The sequence below is a fragment of the Ovis aries genome, chromosome 2, assembly GCF_016772045.2.
Source record: "Ovis aries strain OAR_USU_Benz2616 breed Rambouillet chromosome 2, ARS-UI_Ramb_v3.0, whole genome shotgun sequence".
Taxonomy (NCBI): Eukaryota; Metazoa; Chordata; class Mammalia; order Artiodactyla; family Bovidae; genus Ovis; species Ovis aries.
In genome coordinates this window covers 107865742-107890196 of record NC_056055.1, presented here as the reverse complement: position 1 = coordinate 107890196, position 24455 = coordinate 107865742, and the positions used below count along the sequence as shown (strand labels likewise).

At 44.3% G+C, this 24455-nt stretch overlaps 1 protein-coding gene across 1 annotated transcript in view; it reads left to right on the top strand.

Annotated features, from left to right (window-relative positions):
* Positions 1-23630, top strand: part of LOC132659126 (polypeptide N-acetylgalactosaminyltransferase-like 6) — a 44459-nt gene extending 20829 nt beyond the window's left edge. Inside the window, exons 3-4 of the mRNA XM_060408818.1 lie at positions 4073-4256; positions 23399-23630. Coding sequence (XP_060264801.1) covers positions 4073-4256; positions 23399-23630 — 416 coding nt within the window. The remainder of the gene's footprint in view (positions 1-4072; positions 4257-23398) is intronic.
* Positions 23631-24455: the final 825 nt, after the last annotated feature.

Sequence of the window (24455 nt, the reverse complement as noted above, 5' to 3'; positions counted from 1 at the left end):
CTATGCTCCTAATGGTCAGAGACTCCTCTGAGCCTTTAATTAAAAGTACCTTGTCCAAGGACATAGCAATTTAAAGTTTCATCAGTAGCCATCAGTTTCCCTTAAACTGAATTTGGCCTGTAAGGTGTTGAATAGGCAAGGAAGTCAGCACAAGGCCTAATTATTTATGAACCAAAGCAATCCCTAAAAGCCAATTATCAAGGCCCTGATTGTTCCTATGCATCTAAAAAGAGGAGGGGAAAGGGAAAAGACAGAAAATAAAGAGAAACCCATTTTTTCCCTTTAAGGCCTTTCTTTTCCTATAGGCCTGATGGTTAAGACATGATCTGAGCTCAGGATTGCTATCTTTTTTTTATTTTCCTTTATCACCTCCTTGATACATCTTTCAAAATGAAAAAAAAATTTTAAAGAAACAGGTGGAGTCACACGGTTTCTTGGTTCATTTTTCACCCTGGGATTATACCTGAATTTCAATTTCCCATTAAGAGTCTGTTTGTTTGATCCCGGGAAATTGAAATGTAGGCACAATCCTTAGACAAAAAAGTAGTCAGACTGCCTTCACTGTGAGCTAGAGCAGCTGGATGAGAGCTGAGAGGAAATTTGACAGGAAAGCTGACAGTGAATTTAACAGACTCATTCTCTTTGGGTCACCTTGGGACTCTTTGTTGGTCAACGGACTTGTAAGTCAACCTGATTCTGAACTGGATTGAAGAACATCACTGGAACCTTAATAGTCATGTAGCAGCAGAGCTGATAGAAGAAACATTTTGGACACAGCAGTGAAGGTCTCCTCTGTCAAAGACATCTCTGGGAAAACACCGCTTAGTGAAAGATAAAACCTACTGTAAGACTTTCCCAGGTGAAAAAGGGTGCGTAGAGAGCCCTCGGTGGGGACTGATCCGAAGGTGTTGGGTGGGGGAGACGGGGTCTCTCTGCCTACTAAATGACTAAATAAGATGAAGGTGACCTTAGGCTCTCTGAGGCCTCCTGGGACCACACCAGCTAAGACTGCAACCCCTTGTCTAACAAATAAATAGATAAAGACAAGGACCTGACCATAATAAGCTAAAAGAATTAAAAATAAAATCACAACCCTCTCCATATGCCACGTTCGCCTTACCCTGTTTTATTTTCTTTCCTTCACATTTAAGACCACCTAGCATACTACATGAGGCTTCTCTAGTGGCTCAAACAGTAAAGAATCTGCCTGCCAATGCAGGAGATTCGGGTTTGATCCCTGAGATGAGACGGTCCACTAGAGAAGCAAATGGCCACCCACTCCAATATTCCTGCCTGGAGAATTCCATGGACAGAGGAGCCTGGTGGACTCCAGTCCATGAGGTCGCAAAGAGTCGGACACGACTGAGCGACTAAGCACAGCACAGCACACTATATAACTTAGTGATCTACTGTGCATACGGATCCTCTTTGGTCCATTCATGAAGACAGGGGTTTTTGTGGTTGTGGCTCACTGCTGGCTCCTCTCAGTTCAGTTCAGTCGCTCAGTCGTGTCCGACTCTTTGCGACCCTATGAATCGCAGCACGCCAGGCCTCCCTGTCCATCACCAACTCCCAGAGTTCACTCAGACTCACATCCATTGAGTTGGTGATGCCATCCAGCCGTCTCATCCTCTGTCGTCCCCTTCTCCTCCTGCCCCCAATCCCTCCCAGCATCACAGTCTTTTCCAATGAGTCAACTCTTTGCATGACTCCAAAGTACTGGAGTTTCAGCTTTAGCATCATTCCTTCCAAAGAAATTCCAGGGTTGATCTCCTTCAGAATGGACTGGTTGGATCTCCTTGCAGTCCAAGGGACTCTCAAGAGTCTTCTCCAACACCACACTTCAAAAGCATCAATTCTTCGGCGCTCAGCTTTCTTCACAGTCCAACTCTCACATCCATACAGAACCGCGCAAAGTGACAGGCATGCAGTTTCTACTCAGTGAATGACTACTAAACTCCGAATGAAGGAATGAGCAAATCCATGAGTGAATGGAAGGCACGTAGATCTGGAGGGGAGGTTTTCCACAGGATTCTGGGATCCCCACATCCTCCTCATTACTGTCATCAGGATAACGATGCGGAACCTGTCAGACCTCATTATTTCTCCATGATGCCTTTCCTCTTTTAAAGATATTTAAGTGTGTTTTATTCTACATGTCACATCCAGAGGTCTCCCAAAGAACCAGAAAGCAGGTGTTGACACTTAGAAGCTCAAGCTCTCTGACAGTGTTAGCTGTTATAACAAAATATTGAAGAAATGCACATTGTGGAGAAGACAATAGTTCACATGAAGCTCTAGAAGGTGAACCAGAGTACATGTGTGTGCCCTTTCCAGTGCTGGCTGTTCACGTCTGACATAATAACAACTACCAGGGAGGATCTGGGACTGGAACTGGAGAATAAGTCTCCTTTCTGCCTCAGAGAAGCACCACGGCCAACTGGACGGACCCCAGGCTTTAGGACTGGACCGTTGAGCAGGGCTTGCCTCCTAGTGCGTGTTCTCAAAACACAAGCAAACTTGGACAAGTTACTTAACTTCTTTGCACCCCGTTTCCTCATATGTAAATGGGGAATGATAATTAGAGCCACCTCTCAGGGTTGCTAGGAGGATTAGAAAGAGCATGAGGACCACTGGCACATATTCCATGACATGTGGTGGCTCAGCGTTAAAGGACTGCCTGGGATGTAGGAGACACTGGTCCAGTTCCTGGGGTTGAGAAGATCCCCCGAGGAGGAAATGGCAACCCATTCCAGTATTCTTGCCTAGAGGATCCCATGGACAGAGGAGACAGGCGAGCTCTAGTCCGTGGAGTTGCAATGAGTCACCCACGGCTGAGCGGCTGAGCGCACATGCATCTATACAGCAGACAGCTGGCGGGAAGCTGCAGGAGAGCACAGGGAGCTCAGCTTTGTGCTCTGTGATGACGTAGATGGGGGGGATGGGGAGGCGGGAGGCAGGTTCAAGAGGGTAGGAATACGCGTATATAGAGAGAGCTGGTTCACCTAGTCATACAGCAGAAACCAACGCAACATTGTAAAGCGATTATTCTCCAATTTAAAAAAGGAAAAGAAACAGCATAAGTATATTAGTAGTTGCTCAAGAATTTAATAGCAGCAGCAGTTGTCACATCACCTAATATACTTTTGGGTATAATGAGAGAAGAGTGAACTTATGAGCACAGTGGAGAAGGGGAGGGTGGGAAGAGCTGAGAGAGTCGCACTGAAACATACATCACTATATGTAAAAGAGACAGCCAGCTGGAATTTGCTGTACAACGCAGCGAGCTCAAAGGCAGTGCGCTGTGACAACCTAGAGGGGTGGGACAGAGTAGAAGGGGGGGAGGGAGGCGCAAGAGGGAGGGGCACATGTATACCTAGATAGCTATTCATGCTGACCTATGGCATAAACCAACATAATATAAAGCAACTATCCTCCAATTAAAAATAAATACACGTATTAAATAAAAACTGTACAGCTTTGATGAACGAAGTCTATATTAAAGAACAGTGGCAACAACAGAGCAAAACTAGGGACGTGGTGAACTCTCAGGCAAGCCCGAGAGCCAAGAATTCTGTGTCATTTCCCAGAATCTGGGGGGACAGGAGGGACCAGCCATCAGGGCCACTCTGAGATTAGATGATAAAAGCCATGAAGTTAAATATTTACATTTTGGACCCTCCAGAAAGCAGGCCAGTATTCTCTCAGCAGGCGCTAGCCGCATGCTTAAAGGAACACAGGGAATGTTTATACTCCATGCGTGTTGGAGGCAGTGTAAAATGACAGATTGGGGACAGGTCAGGGCAGAAACATGACAGAGGCAGAGTTAAATGGACTTCTCCAGGTCTCTCTGGGACATCACTTTCTTAAAAGTAAACACCGCAACACTAATTGCACCTGATCAAGGTCCCATGACATCAAGCCCAGCACTCAGAGCTACTGCAAAGTGCTCTGAAGACAACAGGGAACCAGGCTTCAAGGGCGATGGGTGAGGACGGGCTTCTCTTTGCAGAAAAGTGAGGGACGACCTAGGCGGGCATATCACTTCCTACTCTGTGCTTCCACTTTTCAGACCAAATTGCACTAAACCACAAGACCATTGTTTGCCCCATGATCGACGTCATCGACCACAATCACTTTGGGTATGAGGCGCAAGCTGGGGATGCCATGCGTGGTGCCTTTGACTGGGAAATGTACTACAAGAGGATCCCCATCCCACCAGAGCTGCAGAGGGCGGACCCCAGTGACCCTTTCGAGTGAGTAGCAGCCTGGGGAGCTGATGGGGAGGGGGCAGGTGACTGGGGCGTGTGTGTGCCAACTGGAGACCCACCAAGACAATTGTCTCTAATGAAATGGAACAAAACAGGTGGCAAAGGTATGCAAGACACTGGGGAAAGGTCAGACTTACAAGGTATACAAAATCATAAGGTAGCCAGAGTACATTCTCCAACTTTCTAAGCATGAGAGGGCGTGTGCAATGTGGAATCAGGAAAAAGCAGAGTTCATGGCAAATGCAAAGAGAAGGGAGGCATAGCCCCTTTCAGATACTTTCTTAGAGCTTCTCTCTTCATTTTCAGTTCCCTCTAGTCTTTCCTGTTGTTGTTCAGTCATTAAGTCTTATCCAGACTCTGTGACCTCAGGGACTGTGGCACACCAGGCTCCTCTGTCCCTCACTATCTCCCAGAGTTTGCTCAAACTCATGTCCATCAAGTCGGTGACACCATCCAACCATCTCGTTCTCTGTTGCCCCCTTCTCCTCTTGTCCTCAATCTTTCCCAGCATCAGGGTCTTTTCCAGTGGGCTGGCTCTTTGCATTGGGTGGCCAAAGTATTGGAGCTTCAGCTTCAGTGTCAGTCCTTCTGATGAATATTCAGGGTTGATTTCCTTTAGGATTGACTGCTTTGATCTTCTTGCCATCCAAGGGACTCTCAAGAGTCTTCTCCAGCACCACAATTTGAAAGCATCAACTCCTCTGTTCTTTGTGCTTTTCCCTAAAGCGGGAGTCCCCAACCCTTGGGACAAGAACGAATACTGGTTCATGACCTGGTAGGAACTGGGTCACACAGCAGGAGGTGAGCAGTGGGCAGGTGAGGGAGGCTTCATCTGTATTTACAGCTGCTCCTCATTGCTAGCATTGCCACCTGAGATTGCAAATGGTGGTGGCCTAAAAACCATGTTTGACGCCACTTCAGATCACAGTACTTTCTGGATTAAAGTCTAGGTGGAACATTCTAGATTGCCACAAAAGCACCAGAAAGCCTGCTTCCATTTCCAAATTCCTATCTTTGTGAAGCAGGGTTTCTGCAGGGACAGCAACCAAATGACAATTCGGAGTAGACTGGACATAAGCAATATATTTCTTCTCTCATTGTCTCCCGTCACCCCCAGATGGGACCGTCTAGTTGCAGGAAAATAAGCTCAAGGTCCCCACTGATTCTGCATTATGGTGAGTTGTAAACTGTCTCATTATATATCACAATAATAATAGAAATAAAGTACACAATAAATCACTTGAATCATCATTCAATAAAGCACTTGAATCATCCCAAAACTATCCTCTTCTGGGTCTGTGGAAAAGTTGTTTCTCATGAAATGAATGCATGGTTCCAAAAACCTTGGGGGTCGCTGCCCTAAAGAATTATTTAAATGAACTACTCTACTTTTGTTTACAGTTCTGGAGAAGGCAATGGCACCCCACTCCAGTACTCTTGGCTGGCAAATCCCATGGATGGAGGAGCCTCATAAGCTGCAGTCCGTGGGGTCGCTAAGAATCGGATACGACTGAGCGACTTCACTTTCACTTTTCACTTTCATGCACTGGAGAAGGAAATGGCAACCCACTCCAGTGTTCTTGCCTGGAGAATCCCAGGGATTGGGGAACCTGGTGGGCTGCCGTCTCTGGGGTCGCACAGAGTCAGACACGACTGAAGCGACTTAGCAGCAGCAACAGCATGAAATATGCAGTAAAGAATCCGCCTGCAATGCAGGAGACTCAGGTTCTATTCCTGGGTCCTGACGATCCCTTGGAGAAGGAAGTGACAACCCACTCCAGTACTCTTCCCTGGAAAAAAAAAAAAAAAAACCCATGGACAGAGGACCCTGGTGGGCCACCGTCCAGGGGTGACAAAGAGTCAGATATGACTTAGTGACTATCACTTTCACTTTTTTCCATCTCTGCTGGGAACTGCTTCTGTATAAAGGAAGGTCATGTTTCTGAGCAGCTGCTCCCAGAACTTAAACTTGGGGAATTCAATCCAAATGACAGATCCAGAGTAGAGCATCTACTATACATATACATACACAGACCATGGATACATCTTCTTGATCCGTTTATCTATTGATGGGCACTTAGAGTGCTTCCATACCTTCGCCATTATACACGATGCTGCTGTGAACATTGGGCAGTTGGTGTTCTTGTTTGTTTGTTTTTAACATACACCCAGGAGCGGAACTGCCGGTTCATGTGGTAGTTCTATTTTTCGTTTTTTGAGAAAGCCCCACACAGCTTTCTGCAGTGACTGTACCGATTTACATTCCCACCAATGGTGAACAAGCAAGTGTTTCCTTTTCTCCACACCTTTGTCAACATCTGTTAATTGTGGTCTTTTTTGATTATGGCCACTCTGACAGATGTGAAGTGATAGCTCACTGTGGTTTTAATTTGCTTTTCCCTGACAGTTAGTGATGTTGAGCATCTTTTCATATGCATGTTGGCCATCTGTGTTTCCTCTGTGGAGAAATGCTTATTAGGGTCTTCTGCCCACTTTTTAAAATTAGGGTTTTGGGGGGTTTTTTTATGTTGATTTGCATGATTTTCTAAAACCATATACAAAAATAAACTCAATAAATGCCAAAATAAAGAACCCGTAGTATCCAGCTTCACAAGCAAATACTTAGTAATGCCTGAGGCAAGCAATATGATTAATGTGGGAAATCTCACTTATTTGTTATGATCAGTTTCCACACTGCTTGTAAGTGCTAATAATAAGAGACAGACATGGCCCGTATCAAATAAATAAACTCAAAATGGATTAAAAACCTAAATGTAAGACTATAAAACTGTAGACTATAAAATTCCTAGAGGAAAACATAAGCAGAACACCCTTTGATATAAATCGCAACAATATTTTTTTAGATCCATTTCCTAAAGCAAAGGAAATAAAAGCAAAGATAAACAGATGGGAACTACTTAAACTTATAAGCTTTTCTGCACAGCAAAAGAAACCATCAACAGAATGAAAAGACAACCAACAGAATGGGATAAAATATTTGCAGATGATATGACCAGTAAGGGGTTAATATCCAAAATATATAAACAGCTCACACAATTTAACATCAAAAAAATCAATACTGTCTTTTCATCAAAATATGGACTATAAACATTTGCAGTAGAGAAACTCACAAGTATAAAACTGACTTCTGTGACACTCAAGCTTTAAATTACAGTAAACATTTGATAAATATCAGGAAAATGGTTCGTCAGATTCTAATAGTCTCTAGAAAGATAAGCCCTTGGGAGGACAAGGGGGATCTCAGAAGACATTAGCCTGAAAAAAGCTAATTCTATTATACAAAAAAAAAAAAAGCTATTCTATTGTAATAGAAATGTAATGTCTGTGAAGCACACTCATTAAGTAGCCAGAATTTCTGAAAGACGCCTCTTCAGACTCCTATTGGAAAAGAAATAATGAAGCCCTTGTTACTCTTCCAAATACTCCAGCCAATATTTCAAGGATATTGAAACTACCAGGGAAGTTTTTCAGTAACCCAAGAGAAGGAGTTTCTAGGAGATGATCTTCACACGTCCATGAAGGTAACCATCTGAAAGTCTTAGCAACAGGACTTAGGTTGGGTTTCAAAGCCAAGTGGGTGTGGGAGGATACCAAAAAAATAAAACTCCTTAACCCAGTGGATGCTAAAAGACGCTTGCTTCTTGGAAGAAAAGCTATGACAAACCTAGACAGCATATTAAAAAGCAGAGGCATCACTTTGCCAACAAAGATCCAAACAGTCAAAGCTATGGTTTTTCTAGTGGTCATGTACAGATGTGAGAATTGAAACAGAAAGAAGGCTGAGCCAGGAAGAATTGATGCTTTCAAACTGTGCTGGAGAAGACTCTTGAGAATCCCTTGGACTGCAAAGAGATCAAAGAAGTCGATCCTAAAGGAAATCAATCCTGAATATTCATTGGAAGGACTGATGCTGAAGCTGAAGCCCCAATACTTTGGCCATCTGATGCGAAGAACTAACTCATTGGAAAAGATCCTGATGCTGGGAAAGATCAAGGACAGGAGGAGAAAGGGGCAGCAGAGGATAAGGTGGTTGGGCAGTTGGATGGCATCATTGACTCAATGGATACAAGTTTCAACTGACTCCGGGAGATAGTGAAGGGCAGGGAAGCCTGGTGTGCTGCAGTCCATGGGGTCGCAAAGAGTCAGACATGACCTACTGACTGAGCAACAACAACAACAACAACAAACACAGTGGAACTCTCAGTAGATGGCAGCTGATGGTAGAACAGCCACGGTCTAGTTGCTACCACTCAAGGTTGCTGTGTTTCAGGGCAAGGACTCATCCAAGATGACTTTTCCAATAGAAACTGTGATCACGGTTAGGTTATAATGTATTTTATTAATACTTTACTTCCACTGAAATAGCAAATGGGGCCCCTGCTTTCTGCAGACATGGGATCAAGACACTACGAAAGGAATTTCAATTCGTGAAAATTCTAAAATTATCCTCAGTCCTTGCACTGACAGTTAAAATTTCGTTAGGCAGACCCCAGCTATGGCCATCACAGTATCAGGCCTGTTGCTTAACCCCAGAGCTGGCAGAGTTGCTAACTTTTGGAATTAAATAATTCGATCCTGTCACCTACTTAGATGGTTGCCATCCTGTCAAAAATGGGATTGTGTCAAATGTAAGCCCGCCTTTCTGCTTGAAGTCCCTTTGATTCCTGGGAAGGTGAGCACTTCATCCTTTTGCAATAAACATCGCTTCTAGGAAGTGTCCACTTTGATCTTGGAAACTGCGTTTGCCTTCCTGATAGTAAGTAAATGCTTAGTTACCCATGCAGCTCTGAGCAGTGTCTGCAATCCCATTATCTCGGCGGCCGAGCGAATGTATGAATCAACAGACATGCTTTTGGCAAACACTCACTCCTCTAGATGTAAAAGCTTTAAGACACACAGAAGAAACAAGGTCTATCTACACACCCCTCAAGTCTTTTATGTTTTCTGCTGGCTACTGTGAGGATTTACTGGGAATGGGGGCAGGGAGAAACAGGCAGAAAAGTCAGGAAGAAAGGAACTGAAGAGTAAGATGGAAATGCAGTTCAAATTCCAAGACCTTTCTGACAATATATATGCAAAGCTTATCTTCTGCAGAAGCAGATCAAATTTCCTAAATGACAAGATCTGAAGTCTCTCACTGATTCTACCATTATTGGAGTCTTCTCCAACTAGCAATTGCAGTGGTATTTTTCAACCTGCAAATCATATGAAATTAGTGTGGTGTGAACACGATTTAACAATAAATTAATTGAACTGAATTGAAAATTTCAGAGTATTATATCAGTACATAAGTATAGGTATTGTCTCAGATATGTGATTTTGTGTAATGCATATATAATTCTGGGTCATGGTATAAATGGTTCTTATTAATATAGGTTATGCAGTCAGAAGGGTTCAAAATCTATCAACTCTCTAAACTGAGACTCAAGAACTTTCAACAATCTAACTAGGAAAGAAAAGGAAAACTCATGGATAACTTTTGAGTTCTAAGGGGAAAAAAATTATTTATATTAGAAAAAGTGATCTAGTTTTCAGACAAACTGCTCCTAGAATATGAGAGACAATGCAATATTCACAGTTTAAATTATCTGGCAATCACAATTCTGATTGGATTGGACATATTTGATAAATATTCTTGTCTTTTGAAACGAATTGTTTTCCTTTCCTGGTGGCTTACATCAAGGCATAATGCTCTTCGCTCTTAGGTAGTTCTTGCTATCCATGGCTTTTAGCAGGTTTCCTCATTCCTGGCTTATCTCTAATGCAGGGACTTAGGAATTGAAGCCGTTTCTGTGTGACAGAACATAATACACTCCTTTAGTCGTAGTGACAAAGGGAAAGACATCCACCTGCTTTCTGAGCACTAACATTTATTCAGTGTTATCTCAGCATCTGAAGGTTTAGAAAGGACCAGAAGAATTTGTTTTATCCAACTTACCTTTAATGCATGCAGCCTCTAGACAATGTCCCAAACAGAACACCAGCCTCTTCTTGAACTCATCAAAGAAGTCATACTGACTACCTCAAAAGCCTGTCCCTTCCATTACACTGATTGACACAAACCTTTTCCCTTGGATTAAGAAAAATCTGCCTCCCTCAGCCCAAACTGTCCCACTCGAGACATAGGAAATGTCTTAATTCCTCTCCAGTGACATACCTGTTAAACAAATATTTGCAAACAGCTACCATTCATGCCTGTTCATACTGTTTTCATTACTTTGCTCACAAAGGTCCATACAGTCAAAGCTATGGTTTTTCCAGTTGTCATGCATGGTTGTGAGAGTTGGACCATAAAGAAAGCTGAGAGCTGAAGAATTGATGCTTTTGAACTGTGGTGTTGGAGAAGACTCTTGAGAGTCCCTTTGGACTGCAAAGAGATCAAACCAGTCAATCCTAAAGAAAATCAACCCTGAATATGCCCTTTAAGGACTGATGCTGAAGCTCCAATACTTTGGCCACCTGATGCAAAGAGCTGATTCACTGGAAAAGACCCTGATGCTGGGAAAGACTGAAGGCAGGAGGAGAAGGGAACAACAAAGGACAAGGTGCTTGGATGGCATCACTGACTCAATGGACATGAGTTTGAGCAAGATCTAGGAGATGGGGAAGGAATGGGGAGCCTGGTGTACTGCAGTCCATGGGTGGCAAAGAGCTGGACAAAACTGAGCAACTGAGCAACCATTCATGCCCAGCCCTCCAAAGGGAGAAAAAAGAAACTGTTTTCATCTCCAGGCAATATATCTCCAATTTTATCTTCATATCCTCCCGGTCTTCCAGAATCCTTGAAAGTTCATGCTGATTCACATAAATGCTCTATTTTTATAAACTCACATTTCTCCAACCTGTTCACAAGGATGATGTGAAACATCACCCAGCCCGTCAGGTGGTTGTTGCTGCTGCTCAGTGGCTAATTTGTGTCTCATTCTTTTGGGACCCTGTGGACTGTGGCCTGTAGCCCACCAGGTTCCTCTGTCCATGGGATTTCCCAGGCAAGAATACTGGAGTGGACTGACATTTCCTCCTCCAAGGGATCGTCCTGACCCAGGGATTGAACCCGTGTCTCTTGCATTAGCAGGTAGATTCTTTTCCACTGATTCACTAGGGAAGCCCTAAATGCAAAATAGAAATATCAGCATTGCATATTAATTTTTTCTTCCCCTAAGTGGAAGGATTGGACAAAGGACTAATTATGATGACTGCTGTAAAAATGTTCTTGAAATAGTCACTTCACAGATAAAATAAGTGATGCCTTCACTGCAACCAAGATTTATGGAGATTCTGTGAGAGGTTCTGTGAGATGGCAAAATGGGGTTTGCGATGCAGGACGTTTATTGCTCCCAAGGGCTGTGGCTAATCTCTCATGAAGCAAGGTTTCAGAAAAGAAGTAGGAATCAAAATCATATACACAGAATTAGGACAACGTTGTTCTTGTTGTTCAGTTGCTATGTCATGTCCAACTCTTTGCAACATATTATAAGGTAATTAATCCCAGAATTGTTTCTGAGAACACATTTACCATCCATTCTAAATGCCAAAATAATTTTAAGAAAGATAGTAAGGACAGGTCGTATATCCAGTTTCTCTGAGTAAACTTTGTTGTTGTTCAGTCACCCAGTCGTGTCCGACTCTTTGTGACCCTGTGGACGGCAGCACGCCAGGCTCCTCTGTCCTCCACTGTCTCCCAGAGTTTGCTCAAACTCATGTCCATTGAGTCAGTGATGCCATCCAACCACCTTACCCTCTGTCAGCCCCTTCCCCTTTGCCTTCACTCTTTTCCAGCATCAGGGTCTTTTCCAACAAGCTGTCTTTTCATATCACCTAATATGTCAGGTACTCAGGCCCTAATATATGAGTCTATCGACCATAAGAGCAAAGTTAATTTCCAGGAAATTTCCACTGGTTTCCTGAGATCACGCTTCCTTGGAGTAAGCGCTCAGAGTCCATTCAATTCTGCAGTTTCACTGTGTGCTTCAGAATCCGCCTCTGATCACTTTTACTCTGCCAGTCCTCTGCAGACAGAGCTCCAACAATTCCCCAGAGGCTTCTGAAACGTCGAGTTTTGAACACTGTAAATGCATTTCTTGTACACCATCATTAGCCAGGACTGACATTCTCTATTTTCCATCTTTACATACCACTAATTTCTAAAATTTTTAAAATTACGGTATCTGTGCCTGGGAGTGAAAAAGCTTCACAGGACTGATGTCGTTGCTGTTTAGTCACCCAGTCGAGTCCAGCTCTTTTGCGACCCCATGGAATGTACTTTTCCAGGTGAGAATACTGGAGTAGGTTGCATTTCCTTCTTCAGGAGATCTTCCCAACCCAGGGATCGAACTGATGTCTCCTGCATTGCAGGTGGATTCTTTACCACTGAGCCACCGGGGAAGTCCCCAGGATACAAACGTCCATTTATTCTCTCAAAAGTCCCTGTGTCCGCAGACACATCAGTTTGAATTCAGTACCTCCTCCACCAGCGACCTGGTTTAGAGATACTTCAGGACACAAACAGCAAAGGCCATGACTCGGTAGGCACCTCAAGGTTGGCACTTCAAATACTGCAGATCTCCTGAGGCGTAAGCACCAAACACAGATCCTCGTGGGCTGGTCCTGCAGACTGGAGCTGGGAAGCTTAGGGCATGCTCAAAGGGATAAGATTCTCCTCACAATTAAAGGGAGCTGTAACCCTCTGACATGGGAGTAGAGAGACTTCTAAAGAGTTACCACTGGGGTCTCCGTCTGTTACTCTGAGGGACAGAGAACAGATCCTGGGAACTCGCTGACTACCTCTCCCATACAAGAGTGCCATGAAGCAAACACCACGTGAAAGGTAGTACCCCTTGGGTAACAAAGACATTGTTGTGCTAAATTTAACTTCACAATTGATTCACTAAAAAAAAAAAAAAAAAAAAGTGCCAGTAATCACAAGTCCACCAAGCTAGAAGAAACCTTAGAGACAATACCACCTCTCATCGTATTTTTTCCATTGAAGTACATTTGCTGTTGTTTAGTCACTAAGTCGTGTCTGACTCCTTGAGACCCCGTGGACTGTAGCCCGCCAGGCTCCTCTGTCCATGGGATTCTCCAGGCAAGAAGACTGGAGTGAGTTGCCATTCCCTTCTCCAGGGGATCTTCCGTACACAGGGATTGAACCCACATTTCCTGCATTGCAGGCTGATACCATTGAGCCACCAGGAAAGTCTTCTTATTTTATTTATTTATTTTTGTTTGTTTGTTTTGAATTTTTAAATTAATTTATTTTTAATTGAAGTATAATTGCTTTATAGAATTTTATTATTTTCTGTCAAGACTTTATTTTTTTTTAATTGAAGTATATTCTCATTTTTTGTGTGTGCTTAGTCATGTCCAACTCTTTGTGACATCATGGACTGTAGCCCACCAGGCTCCTCTGTCCATGGGATTCTCCAGGCAAGAGTACTGGAGTGGGTTGCCGTTTCCTTCTCCAGGGGATCTTCCTCACCCAAGGATCAAACCCAGGACTCTAGCATTGTAGGCAGATTCTTTGTATAAGTTATGGGCGTACAATATAGGGATTCAGGTTTTAAAGGTTATACTCCATTTACAGTTATTCTAAAATATTGGCCAGATTCCCCACAGTGTTCAACATATCCTTGTGGCTTTCTTTACACACACCAGTCCGTACCCTTACTCTCATGCCCCTGTACTGCCCCCGCCCCTTCCCTTCTCCCTCCTGGTAAACACTAGTCGGCTTTCCATCTCTGTAAGTCTGCTCCTTTCCTGGCATATTCGTTCGTTAGTTGTAGTTTTTAGAGTCTGTACATAGGCGATATCATAGGGTATTTGTCTGTTTCTGGTTTATCTTACTTAATATCCTCCAAGTCCATCCAAAATTTCATTCTTCCTATGGCTGAGTGATATTGCATTGTGTCATGTACCCCATCGTCTTTACCCATTCATCTATTGATGGGTACTTACGTTGCCTCCATATCTCAGTGATTATAAATGATGCTGCTGTGAACACTAGGGTGCATATATCTTGTCAAACTAGCATTTGGCAGGGTGGGGGGCGGGGTTGGATATATACTTAGAAATGGGTTGCTAGAGCATGTGACAGTTCTGTTTTTAGTTTTTGGAGAAAATTCCATACTGTTTTCCACAGTGTCTGCACCAATTTACATTCCCACCAACAGACTACAAGCGCTTTCTTTTTTCCACATCCTCACCAACATATGTAAACTCGAAATGTGTTAAAGATTAGATTAAATATAAGACCAGAAACCATAAAACTCCTAGAGGGAAACATAAGCAGAACACTCTTTGCTGCAAATCACAGCAATGTTTCTTTGAATACAACTCCTAAAGCAAAAGAAATAAAAGCAAAAATTTTTTAAATGAGACCAAATTAAACTTAAAACCTTTTGCACGGCAAAGGAAACTATCAACAGAATGAAAAGACAACCTACTGAAAGGGAGAAAATATTTGCAAATGATATGACAATAAGGGATTAATATCCAACATACATAAACAGCTCATACAACTCAACATCAAAACAAACAATCAACCCAATTAAAATATGGGCAGGAGAACTGAATAGACAATTTTTCGAAGAGGAAATGCAGATGCCCAACAGGCAGATGAAAAGATGCTCAACATGGCTAATTAATAGAGAAATGCAAATCAAAACCACAGTGAGATATCACTTCACACCTGTCAGAATGGCCATCATCAAAAAGAACACCTCTTGTTTTCATACAAGAAATCTAGACTAGAGAGTCTATGTGACTCTTCCAGGGTCACAACTGATCAGTTTAGCATGTATTACTATAATCTGGGCTTACGGACTCCCCAGTCAGTACTCTTTCTTTCATCCACACCACCAGTGTGAGGAGAAAATTTAGAGTTGTTAAATGCGTATTAAGGAACCTCCCTGGTGCACTCCACATTCCCAATGCAGGGGGCCTAAGTTCCATCCCCGGTCAAGGAACTATATCCCACACGCCGCAACTAAAGATCCTGCAGGCCACAACCAAGACTTGGTGCAGTTAAATAAATCAACAACAAATAAATAAATATGTAAATGCCTATTTTTATGCATCAGATGCTGGGGAGGGAATCTCCCTCCATTGCTAATTCACTTAATCCTTATCTCAAGGCTAAGACTAATAAATAATACTGTCTGCATTTTTACAAATGAGGTAACTCAGGCTCAAGAGGTAATTTTCTAAAGTTTATAAGAAATTGGAATAAGAACCCAGATGTAAGGGTTGCCTCTAGCCCGTGGAAATTTCTACCTCCCTTTCCACTCAGAGAAGCTTTATACTCCAGTGTTTAAGAAGTAATCAAATAGAAGAAAGAATTTTCAGAGAAAACAATCACTTCTTGCTCAAATAGCACTGCAAGCAGGTAAATGACCACCACCAAGCTGACAGCAGTACCAACCATCACCAATCCTCTCACAATCTTTTCTCCAGATGTGCTCAACACACTGAGTTAAAATCCCTGCAGGTCACCTCACCCAGATGGACTGTGGCATCACAGGTGTGCCCAGCAGAGGGGTGTGCGTGGGGCTGAGATCTGGCTGACCCTCTTCTCAGAAGGACATGGGCCCAAGCTTGGGCTAACCGTCAAGAGAGCAAGAGCGGCTCTTTCTCCCTGGTGGACACAGAAGCTTTCCCTTATTCCTGCAAAGAAGAGAACGGACTGCAGTCAAATTCCTAGGTGCCCAGAAGGAACTAGCTGTCATGGGCACCTTACTGATTACCTTGACTGACATTCAAAATGTTAACATCCCACTTGGGTCAATCCCAGTAGGGACTGAGCTGTATCTTAGCTTAGAATTTGAGAGCATTCGCTTTTACTCAAGTGAGTTTTGACCCAATATTGGTCATCCTGAATTTAATCAACATTAGTCTTCCTTGAAGGAAAAGCTATGACAAACTCCGATAGCATATTAAAAAGCAGAGACGTCACTTTGCTGGCCAAGGTCCCTATAGCCAAAGCTATGGTTTTTCCGGTAGTCATGTATGGATGTAAGAGATGGACCATAAAAAAGGCCGACTGCCAAAGAATTGATGCTTTTGAACTGTGGTATTGGTGAAGACCCTTGAGACTCCCTTGGAAAGCAAGGAGATCAAACCAGTTAATCCTAAAGGAAATCAACCCTTCAATGAAATCAACGAATATTCACTGGAAGGACTGATGCTGAAGCTGAAGCTCAAATACTTTGGCAACCTGATGTAAAGAGCTGACTCACTGGAAAATACTCTGATGCTGGGAAAGACTGAAGGCAGGAGGATAAGGTGGTGGCAAAGGATGAGATGGTTGGATGGCATCACTGACTCAATGAACATGAATTTGAGCAAAGTCTGGGAGATCGTGAAGGACAGGGAAGACTGGCGTGCTGCATGCAGTCCATGGGGTCACAATGAGTCGGATACAACTTAGCAACTAAAAAACAACAGGAAATGCAGTTGGCTCCCCTTGTGGAAAAGGAGATTGGATTTAATGTAGCACAGAAGGCAAGAAGGACAAGTTGGTGTGTCTCTCTCCTTTCACCTTTGAGTTGCACTGAACATTGTTCACCTCCTTTTTTTTCTCACAGTCCAGCACCTTGGCTTACCTGTAAACCCTGGAGTATCTCTCTGGTAGGTGGGAGAACTTTGTCCATATTCTACTTCTCAACCTAAGTCAATACACCTCATGGATTTTGCTGTGACCTTCAAGCAATTACTTCCAAACTGTCCCCTTTTTCTTCAAAAACCAAAATGATATTAATACATAGAAAGTATTAGTTGCTCAGTTGTGTCTGACTCCTTGTAACCCCATGGACTGCAGCCTGCCAGACTCCTCTGTTCATGGAATTTCCCAGGCAAGAGTACCGGAGTGGGTTGCTATTCCCTTCTCCAAGGGATCTTCCTGACCCAGGGATCAAACCTGGTTTCTTGCATTGCAGGTGGATTTTTACCATCTGAACCAGCCAGGGATATTAATACATACAAACTCCCACAGCATTAGCTGCCTTGGCCTCAATCTTCAAACATATAGTTCTCTGTGATCAGGGTTTTGAAACTATAGTCACAAACTTTGGAAGGGATTGGGTTAGAAAGTATATTCATCTGGACTTGTGGACACACAGGGGGAAGAAGAGAGGGGGATGAATGGAGAGGGTAGCATCGACCTATAAACACTGCCAAGTGTAAAACAGACAGCTAGTGGGAACGTACTGCGTAGCAGAAGGAGCTCAGCGTGGTGCTCTGTGATGACCGAGAGGGGTGGGATGTGTGGAGGCGGGAGAGAGGCCCCAGAGGGGAGGGATATATGCACACATATGGCTGATTCATGATCTTATACCGCAGAAACCAACGCAACATTGTAAAGCAATTATATTTCAATTTTTTGTAAAAAAAATAAAATATGTTCATCAATTTAGTCTATGGATGAGGTCTGTGGGAGTGAAACAGGACTCTACCTCCCCCAAACCTCAACCACAGTTCTTGCCCGACCTTTGAATGACTCCAGAATCCTTCAATTAATCAAAAACCAAATAACCTATTTCATTAAGCCTATGTAATACATAAAGCAAACCTAACGTTTGTAAAGCACTTCACTACATCATCTAATTGATTCCCTAACTCCCCAAATAATCCTTTGGCATCGGGAAAGGAGTGACTGTCATTTTTTAAATCTTGTAAATAAAGAGAGAACCAAAGAAATTAACTAACTCTTGAGAGGCAAAACCAGGACTCAAATCAATGTCTTCTCTTCATTCATTCAGATTTCAAATCTGAGTTAATCAATAATCTCACAGGAGTCAAATCAATGTCTTCTTTCATTCATTCAGACTTTAAATCCTACAGTTAATGGATACTTTTTGCTTCCTCTCTCTGGAAGAGACCCATTACATGAGGCCATTTTATCAATGAATGATTCCCAGTGAGTCTGTAATGATAGCGGGAAAGGAGGCCTTGTTCCCACACTGCGTCTTATCTGCAGACTGACTGGAGCTGATAGGTTGAAAATGTCAGCTTTCAGTATCTTCCTATAGAAGGAAAATGTCAACAACGACAGCTTCTACTCCGTTTATAATGAGACCTAATTCAATATTGGACAACCGCAAAAGGACAGGAAAAATACTGTCAAATTTCTAAATGGTGTCCTACTCTACAGATGGTGACAATAAAAAAATAGAAATAACTCAGGGTCTTAAAAGCTTAATCAAAACATTGAATAAAACCAATGTCCTTCAAAGGCCCAAAATGAAACCCCACAGGAGAGTTTTATAATGGAAAGCTAAAGGCTGTAACATAGGCAGGGGTGTGGCAAAGCAAACTTGTTAATGGTCCATCTGTGCCCCTGAAGATCGCTTGCCCCCACTCTGGGGTCTCTGCTGCCCCAGTGCTAGGTCTTGGAGAACATAGCCATCTGATGCAAATTCACACCAAGAGCTGCTGAGAACATGTTTCCCTGGTCGGGATCTGTTCACCAGAAAGGACTATTTCTTTCTCCTTCCCTGGGGGAGTGACCTTTATCCAAGCAAGATGTTCACTATGATTTTTTTCTTTTTTCCAGCAACCAGAATAAAATTAGACCCCTGAATTAACAGTCCCTGCCTCCCCTCAGTCTGTGACATCCCGTCCTCTTCCCTGTGTCCTGCTCCCTGGAGTCTCCAGGTTCCTGAGGGCCTCCAGCTTTGAGGCCCCCTTTCTGATCTCTGACCACGAGCTGAACCTTTACCTGTTTCTGCATGACTACCCTTAGGGTCACTCAGTCACAGGACAGCAGAGATTAGACAACCGCTTCTTGGCAGGAAAACTAGGACAAACCTAGACTGTGAGTTAAAAAGCAAAGACATCACTTTGCTGACAACCATCTGTCTAGTCAAGGCTACGGTCTTTGCAGTAGTCATGTACGGATGTGAGAGCTGCCCAATAAAGATGGCAGGGCACAGAAGAATTGATGCTTTTAAACCGTGGTGCTGGAGAAGACTCTTGAGATTCCCTTAGGCTGCAAGGAGATCAAATCAGTCAATCTTAAAGGAAATAAACCCAGAATATTCATTGGAAGGATGGATGCTGAAGCTCCAATACTTTGGCCATCTGATGTGAAGGGATGACCACTGGGAAAGACCCTGATGCTGGAGAAAATTGAGGGCAAGAGAAGGGAGCAACAGAGGATGAGATGGTTGGATGGCATCACTGATTCGATGGACATGAACTCCAGCAAACTCCAGGAGATGGTGAGGGACAGGGAAGCCTAGAGTGCTTCAATCCATCGGATTGTGAAAAGTCGGACACGATGTGGCAGAGGAGTCTGCCAAGTCACAGGAGACCAGGTAGACTTTACAGTTTTGAAAGGAGATGGCACCCATTCCTCTAGCCTGAGATGGATTCTTGTCCCTGTTCAGCAGTCACTCAGGACCACGGCCCCAGTGGAGCTCAGAAACACCCTCACCGTGACTTTTGTCCCAAGGACCCCAGTCCTTCTTTCCTTGGTATCATCTCCTCTTAATCCTTGGACTCTGACTCTCACCCCTGGTCTTGCTGGTTGGTTAGTCCCACCATAGCCAGACTGCAGTCTGAATTCCTCATCTCAAGCACCTTTGAGCAAACCAGCCAACCACCTCTCAACCTCCAGGGCCATAAAGTGGCCGATAAACCTGCACGGCTTAAGACAGAGCACTGGCTTCCAATGTACTGAAGAACTGCGGAGTGCACAGACTTGGACTGTTGCCTTATGCTGTTCATCTGCCTGTTCTTTCAACCTCTAACCACTTTGCTCAGCTTCTCAAACTGGAATCCTGAATCCATCTTTCTGTTTCATTATGATGACAAATTTCTGCTTTCTTGCCCCAGCCCTGATGTATGACTTGCTTCTACCTGCAATCGCTCCTTCTCTGGACACTTTTATGGGCTCCGTGCTGCATGATCTAATTACACTAAGTCCAGATCCCCTGTTTCTGGTTCCCTAGACCTCTTTCTGGTTCTGCCAGCATTCAACTAGGGATTCCTTAGTGGCTCAGATGGTAAAGAACTTGCCTGCAATGCAGGAGACCTGGGTTCAATCCCTGGGTTGGGAAGATCCCCTAGGGAAGGAAATGGCAACCCACTCCAGTATTCTTGCCTGGAGAATTCCATGGACAAAGGAACCTGATGGGCTACAGTCCATGGAGTTGCAGAGTCAGATACAACTGAGCGATTGATACACACACACACACACACACACACACACACACACACACACAGCATTCAGCTAAGGAGGAACCTCTATGAATGTCCCCCCTTCCTAGAACCCTAGGTTCAGCAACATTTACTGTACCTGTGAGGACATCGCACCAGAGCCAGGAGAATTAACAGACTCCTTCACCATTCACCCAACTTCCTCTTGCCTTCCCAGTGAACAGGAATACAAACCCAAGACCTGGGTACTTCTAGCTTCATGTTCTCACCTGAGGCTTCCGCTTTGCATTCCTCTTGCCTTCCCTTCTCAAGTTAACAAATTTTGTTTTCCCCACTTCTTATCACTGCTAACCCTGATACTAGAATGATGCAGGGAGGACTGTTTCATTCAATTTATTTATCACTGGAATCTAGTACCTACCCAAGATAGGTGCCTAATAAATATTTATTCAATGAATGCAATAAATAATTAAGTTCAGGAGAATATGTGGTCCAGCAGGGAGGGCTGTGTGTGCTTGAAGAACAGGTGACTATTTTTCAGAAGTGGGTAACAGTCAAGGAAAATTTTGCAGCACAGATATTTGGAGGACATCAACCCCAGACTAGTCTGAGCAGAGAGGCAATTCTTACAAGGGTATGGTAGCAGATAAAGAGAAATAAATAAATTGTGGTTGAGACTGGACTTCAGAAGGTCTTTATTCTGCACATAGAAGAGAGCTGATAAAAACCATGTTCAAAAGAAAATACATATGGAGTGGAAGGCTTTCCTGGAATCCTTTACATTGTGAATGATTATGAAAATCATTTGGAAAACCACAATCCAGGGAGAGAAGCATCTCCCACAGGAGGCTAGTTCGTAATAAGGTAATGATATCGATCCTTCCAGTCATGTCTTTTTGTAACAAGCATTGAGATGCTTTAAGAGAACAGGGCTGTCAAAGTTCCAGATGCAAACTGGAACCTAGGGTCACAGGGAACTACCTGGAGGCCACTGGAGAGAAGGGCTGGAGGGGGCAATGGATTTAGTAGGGGTCATGGTCCTAGAATTGGAGGGTAGATGAGCATCACAGACTGGGGAACAGGCATAGATCTGAAGTCTAGTGAAGAAAAGTAAACCTCACATGCGCTGTTGAGATGAAGCCTTGAGTGTTTATAGTGAAAGAAGTGATGAAAACTAGAGTCTTCACCAGGGACTCAGTGGGCAGTGGACTGGTGGTCTTGCAATGATGCCTGACTTGAGCAAAGTTCAGAAGACAGGTCTGTAACCTGACCAAAGGCTGGAAAGTGGGCAACTTTAATCTTCTGTCCTGAAGCTCTCTGCCGCAGAGATGTAACTCCTTGGCTACCATGGACTCTGTGTGTGTGTGTGTGTGTGTGTGTGTGTGTGTGTGTGAGTGTGTGAGTGTGTGTGTATTCAGGCTTCCCTGGTGCTCAGATGGTAAAGAGTCTGCCTCCAGTGCAGGAGCCCTGGGTTTGATCCCTGGGTCAGGAAGATCCCCTGGAGAAGGAAAGGGCTACCCACTCCAGTATTCTTACCTAGAGAATTCCATGGACAGAGGAGCCTGTGGGCTACAGTCCACGTGTTTGCAAAGGTTTGGACACAACTGAGTTACTAAGCAGCAGAGCATATATATACTCATTATCATATTATCATTATATAATTATTAGCTATTATAATGATTAGATGTGAATTTTACTGTCATAAGCTTGATTATTTATAAATTAAATTTGCCTGTAAATCACTTCAAATTATTTTTCAAAGTGAATACATATGAATCGTTAGAATAGGAAAGATATAAAGCCTGTCTTTGAGACTATACTGAGGTCTTCTGAGGGGGTTGGTTTTCATTCCAGATCGTGTAGCAGTGGGTGAGTGTCTGAGTTGTTTGGGCTGCTATAAGAAAACATTGTAGACAGGGTGGCTTATAAACAACAGAAACTTATCCCTCACAGTTCTGAAGGCTGGCAAGTCCAGGTGTCTGCTGAGGACTCACTTCCTGGCTTACAGACGGCTGTCTTCTTGCTGTGTCTTTACCTGGGGGAAGGGGGAATGAGCGCTCCGCTGCCTTTTTTATAAGGGCACTAGTCCCATTCACACACACTCCACACCTATGACCTCACCACCTCCAGAGGCCTCACCTCCAAACACCATCACACTGGAGGTTGGGTTTCAACATGTGCGTTTTGGAGGATGCCAAAATTCAATCCACAGCAGTGAGGCTGTGCTCAAAAATGAGTCACATATATGACTGAAAAGAGACTTCAGAAGAAAGAACTGAATCAGAGATGATGGATTCCCCATCTCAACCTTCTAACAAAGTTAGAGCAAAAACAGACAGAATAGAAAAATAAAATAGTAGTGCACATACCCCCCTTGATGTGAGCACAGATGGGTGACACTAGCAAAGTAACATACTTTCATTAGCTTCCCAGTGACTGAAGTGACCCGTCTTTGCTTCATCCTGATTATCTACTTGGGGTCCAGTAGTGGTACCTACGATGAGATCATAGCCCCAGAGGAAACACTTTAGCCAAAGCACCATTCCCTCCTTCAAAACAACAATCAAGCAGTTTCTTTTCCTTTTTTTCTTTCTCTTGGCTACTACTACTTCTTGGGGTATATCCATCTGGAAATATGTTAAGGAGAAAAGGATGTCTGCTTTCATTTCTTGATGTGCCCAAAAAAAAAAAACAAAAAACAAAAAAAAACCTGGACAAAGTGAGCTCTGGAGGGAGAAAGGTCACAGAGAGGCAGCGACCCCAGCCATCTGTCCCGGCAGCTCTGTGCTGCTGGGGCTGGAGACCCAGAGTCTCCAGGCTGCAGCTTCTGACTGCAGAGTGACCTTGAGGGCTCCTCCCAGCCCAGCCCTCCCCTGGCTGAGGGACATGGGCCACACCAGGAGGTTGTGCTGCCTTGCTTTCCTCCCCATTTTTGGCTGTTCGCCTATCAGTGGGGACAAAAAGGAGCCTGGCCTGGACCTTCCGTGGAGTCCAGGGAGCCAGAGCAGGGAACAGGAGCTGCTTCAAGGCCAAGGCCCAGGGGTCCCGGCCACAGTGGATGGGGAGAAAAAGGCGTCCAGGGCGTGGTACCCAAAGGGAGAGAGTGAGCGAAGAGCAATGCATCAGAAGCATAAGAGAAAGAGGAGACAACACAGCAAACCAGAGGACGGGAAGCCAGTCTGAAGGGCAGTGAGCCCAGGCCAGCAGTGGGGGGCAAGGACTGTGCCCATAAGAAAACCTGGGCAGAGCTCAAGCCATGCGCAAAAGAGAAGGCAGTATGGGGCTGGGAGCGGGCAGCATTTCCCACCACCTGTAAAGGCTCCAAAAGACTCAGCCCAGCCAAGTGTTCTCCTTTGGCCTACTGCAGTCCAAGGACTGATCTTTATAAAGCAACAATAGGCACTTCATAGACAGTAACTCTAGCACACGGAACAGGTTTCAAACATACAGTGAACACCCAAATGCACACAAATGCCACTGCACTGAAGGCAGGGGCTGTAGGGGTGGGCGGTGCAGCAGAGCACCCTCTCCAGGGAAAGTGGCTGGCCTGCCTCCCACACTCGTGGGCCCTGCAGTCAGAGTGCAGATGAAGGCCAGTGCTGTACAGACCCTTACAAGTTATAAATCCAACGAGCAAACGAGCCAGGTTTACTCTGTGCTCCCACGTTGGTAAATACACCTGCATGTCCCCAGGAAGGCCAGGTGTGCAGGTGGAATTCCTCCTGAAAGCTCTGCAGCCACGATGGCTGGGGGAGGACGTGGAACACAGCAGCCCTGGGCCAGCCCCATCTCCGCCCGTGTGCTCTGCCTGCCCCTTCACCACTGTGGGCGCATGCAAGCTGACCTGAAGCCCCAGCATCCTACTCCATCCGCAAAAATACCCACCCTGTGGCCCCTCTCTTGGCCCCAAGCCCTCGGCCACAGGAGGGCAGCCCTAGGAGAGAGGGTGAAAGAAGAAACTGCAGCCTCAGAAGCCCCCATCACCACTGCATGGGGACAACGCAAACC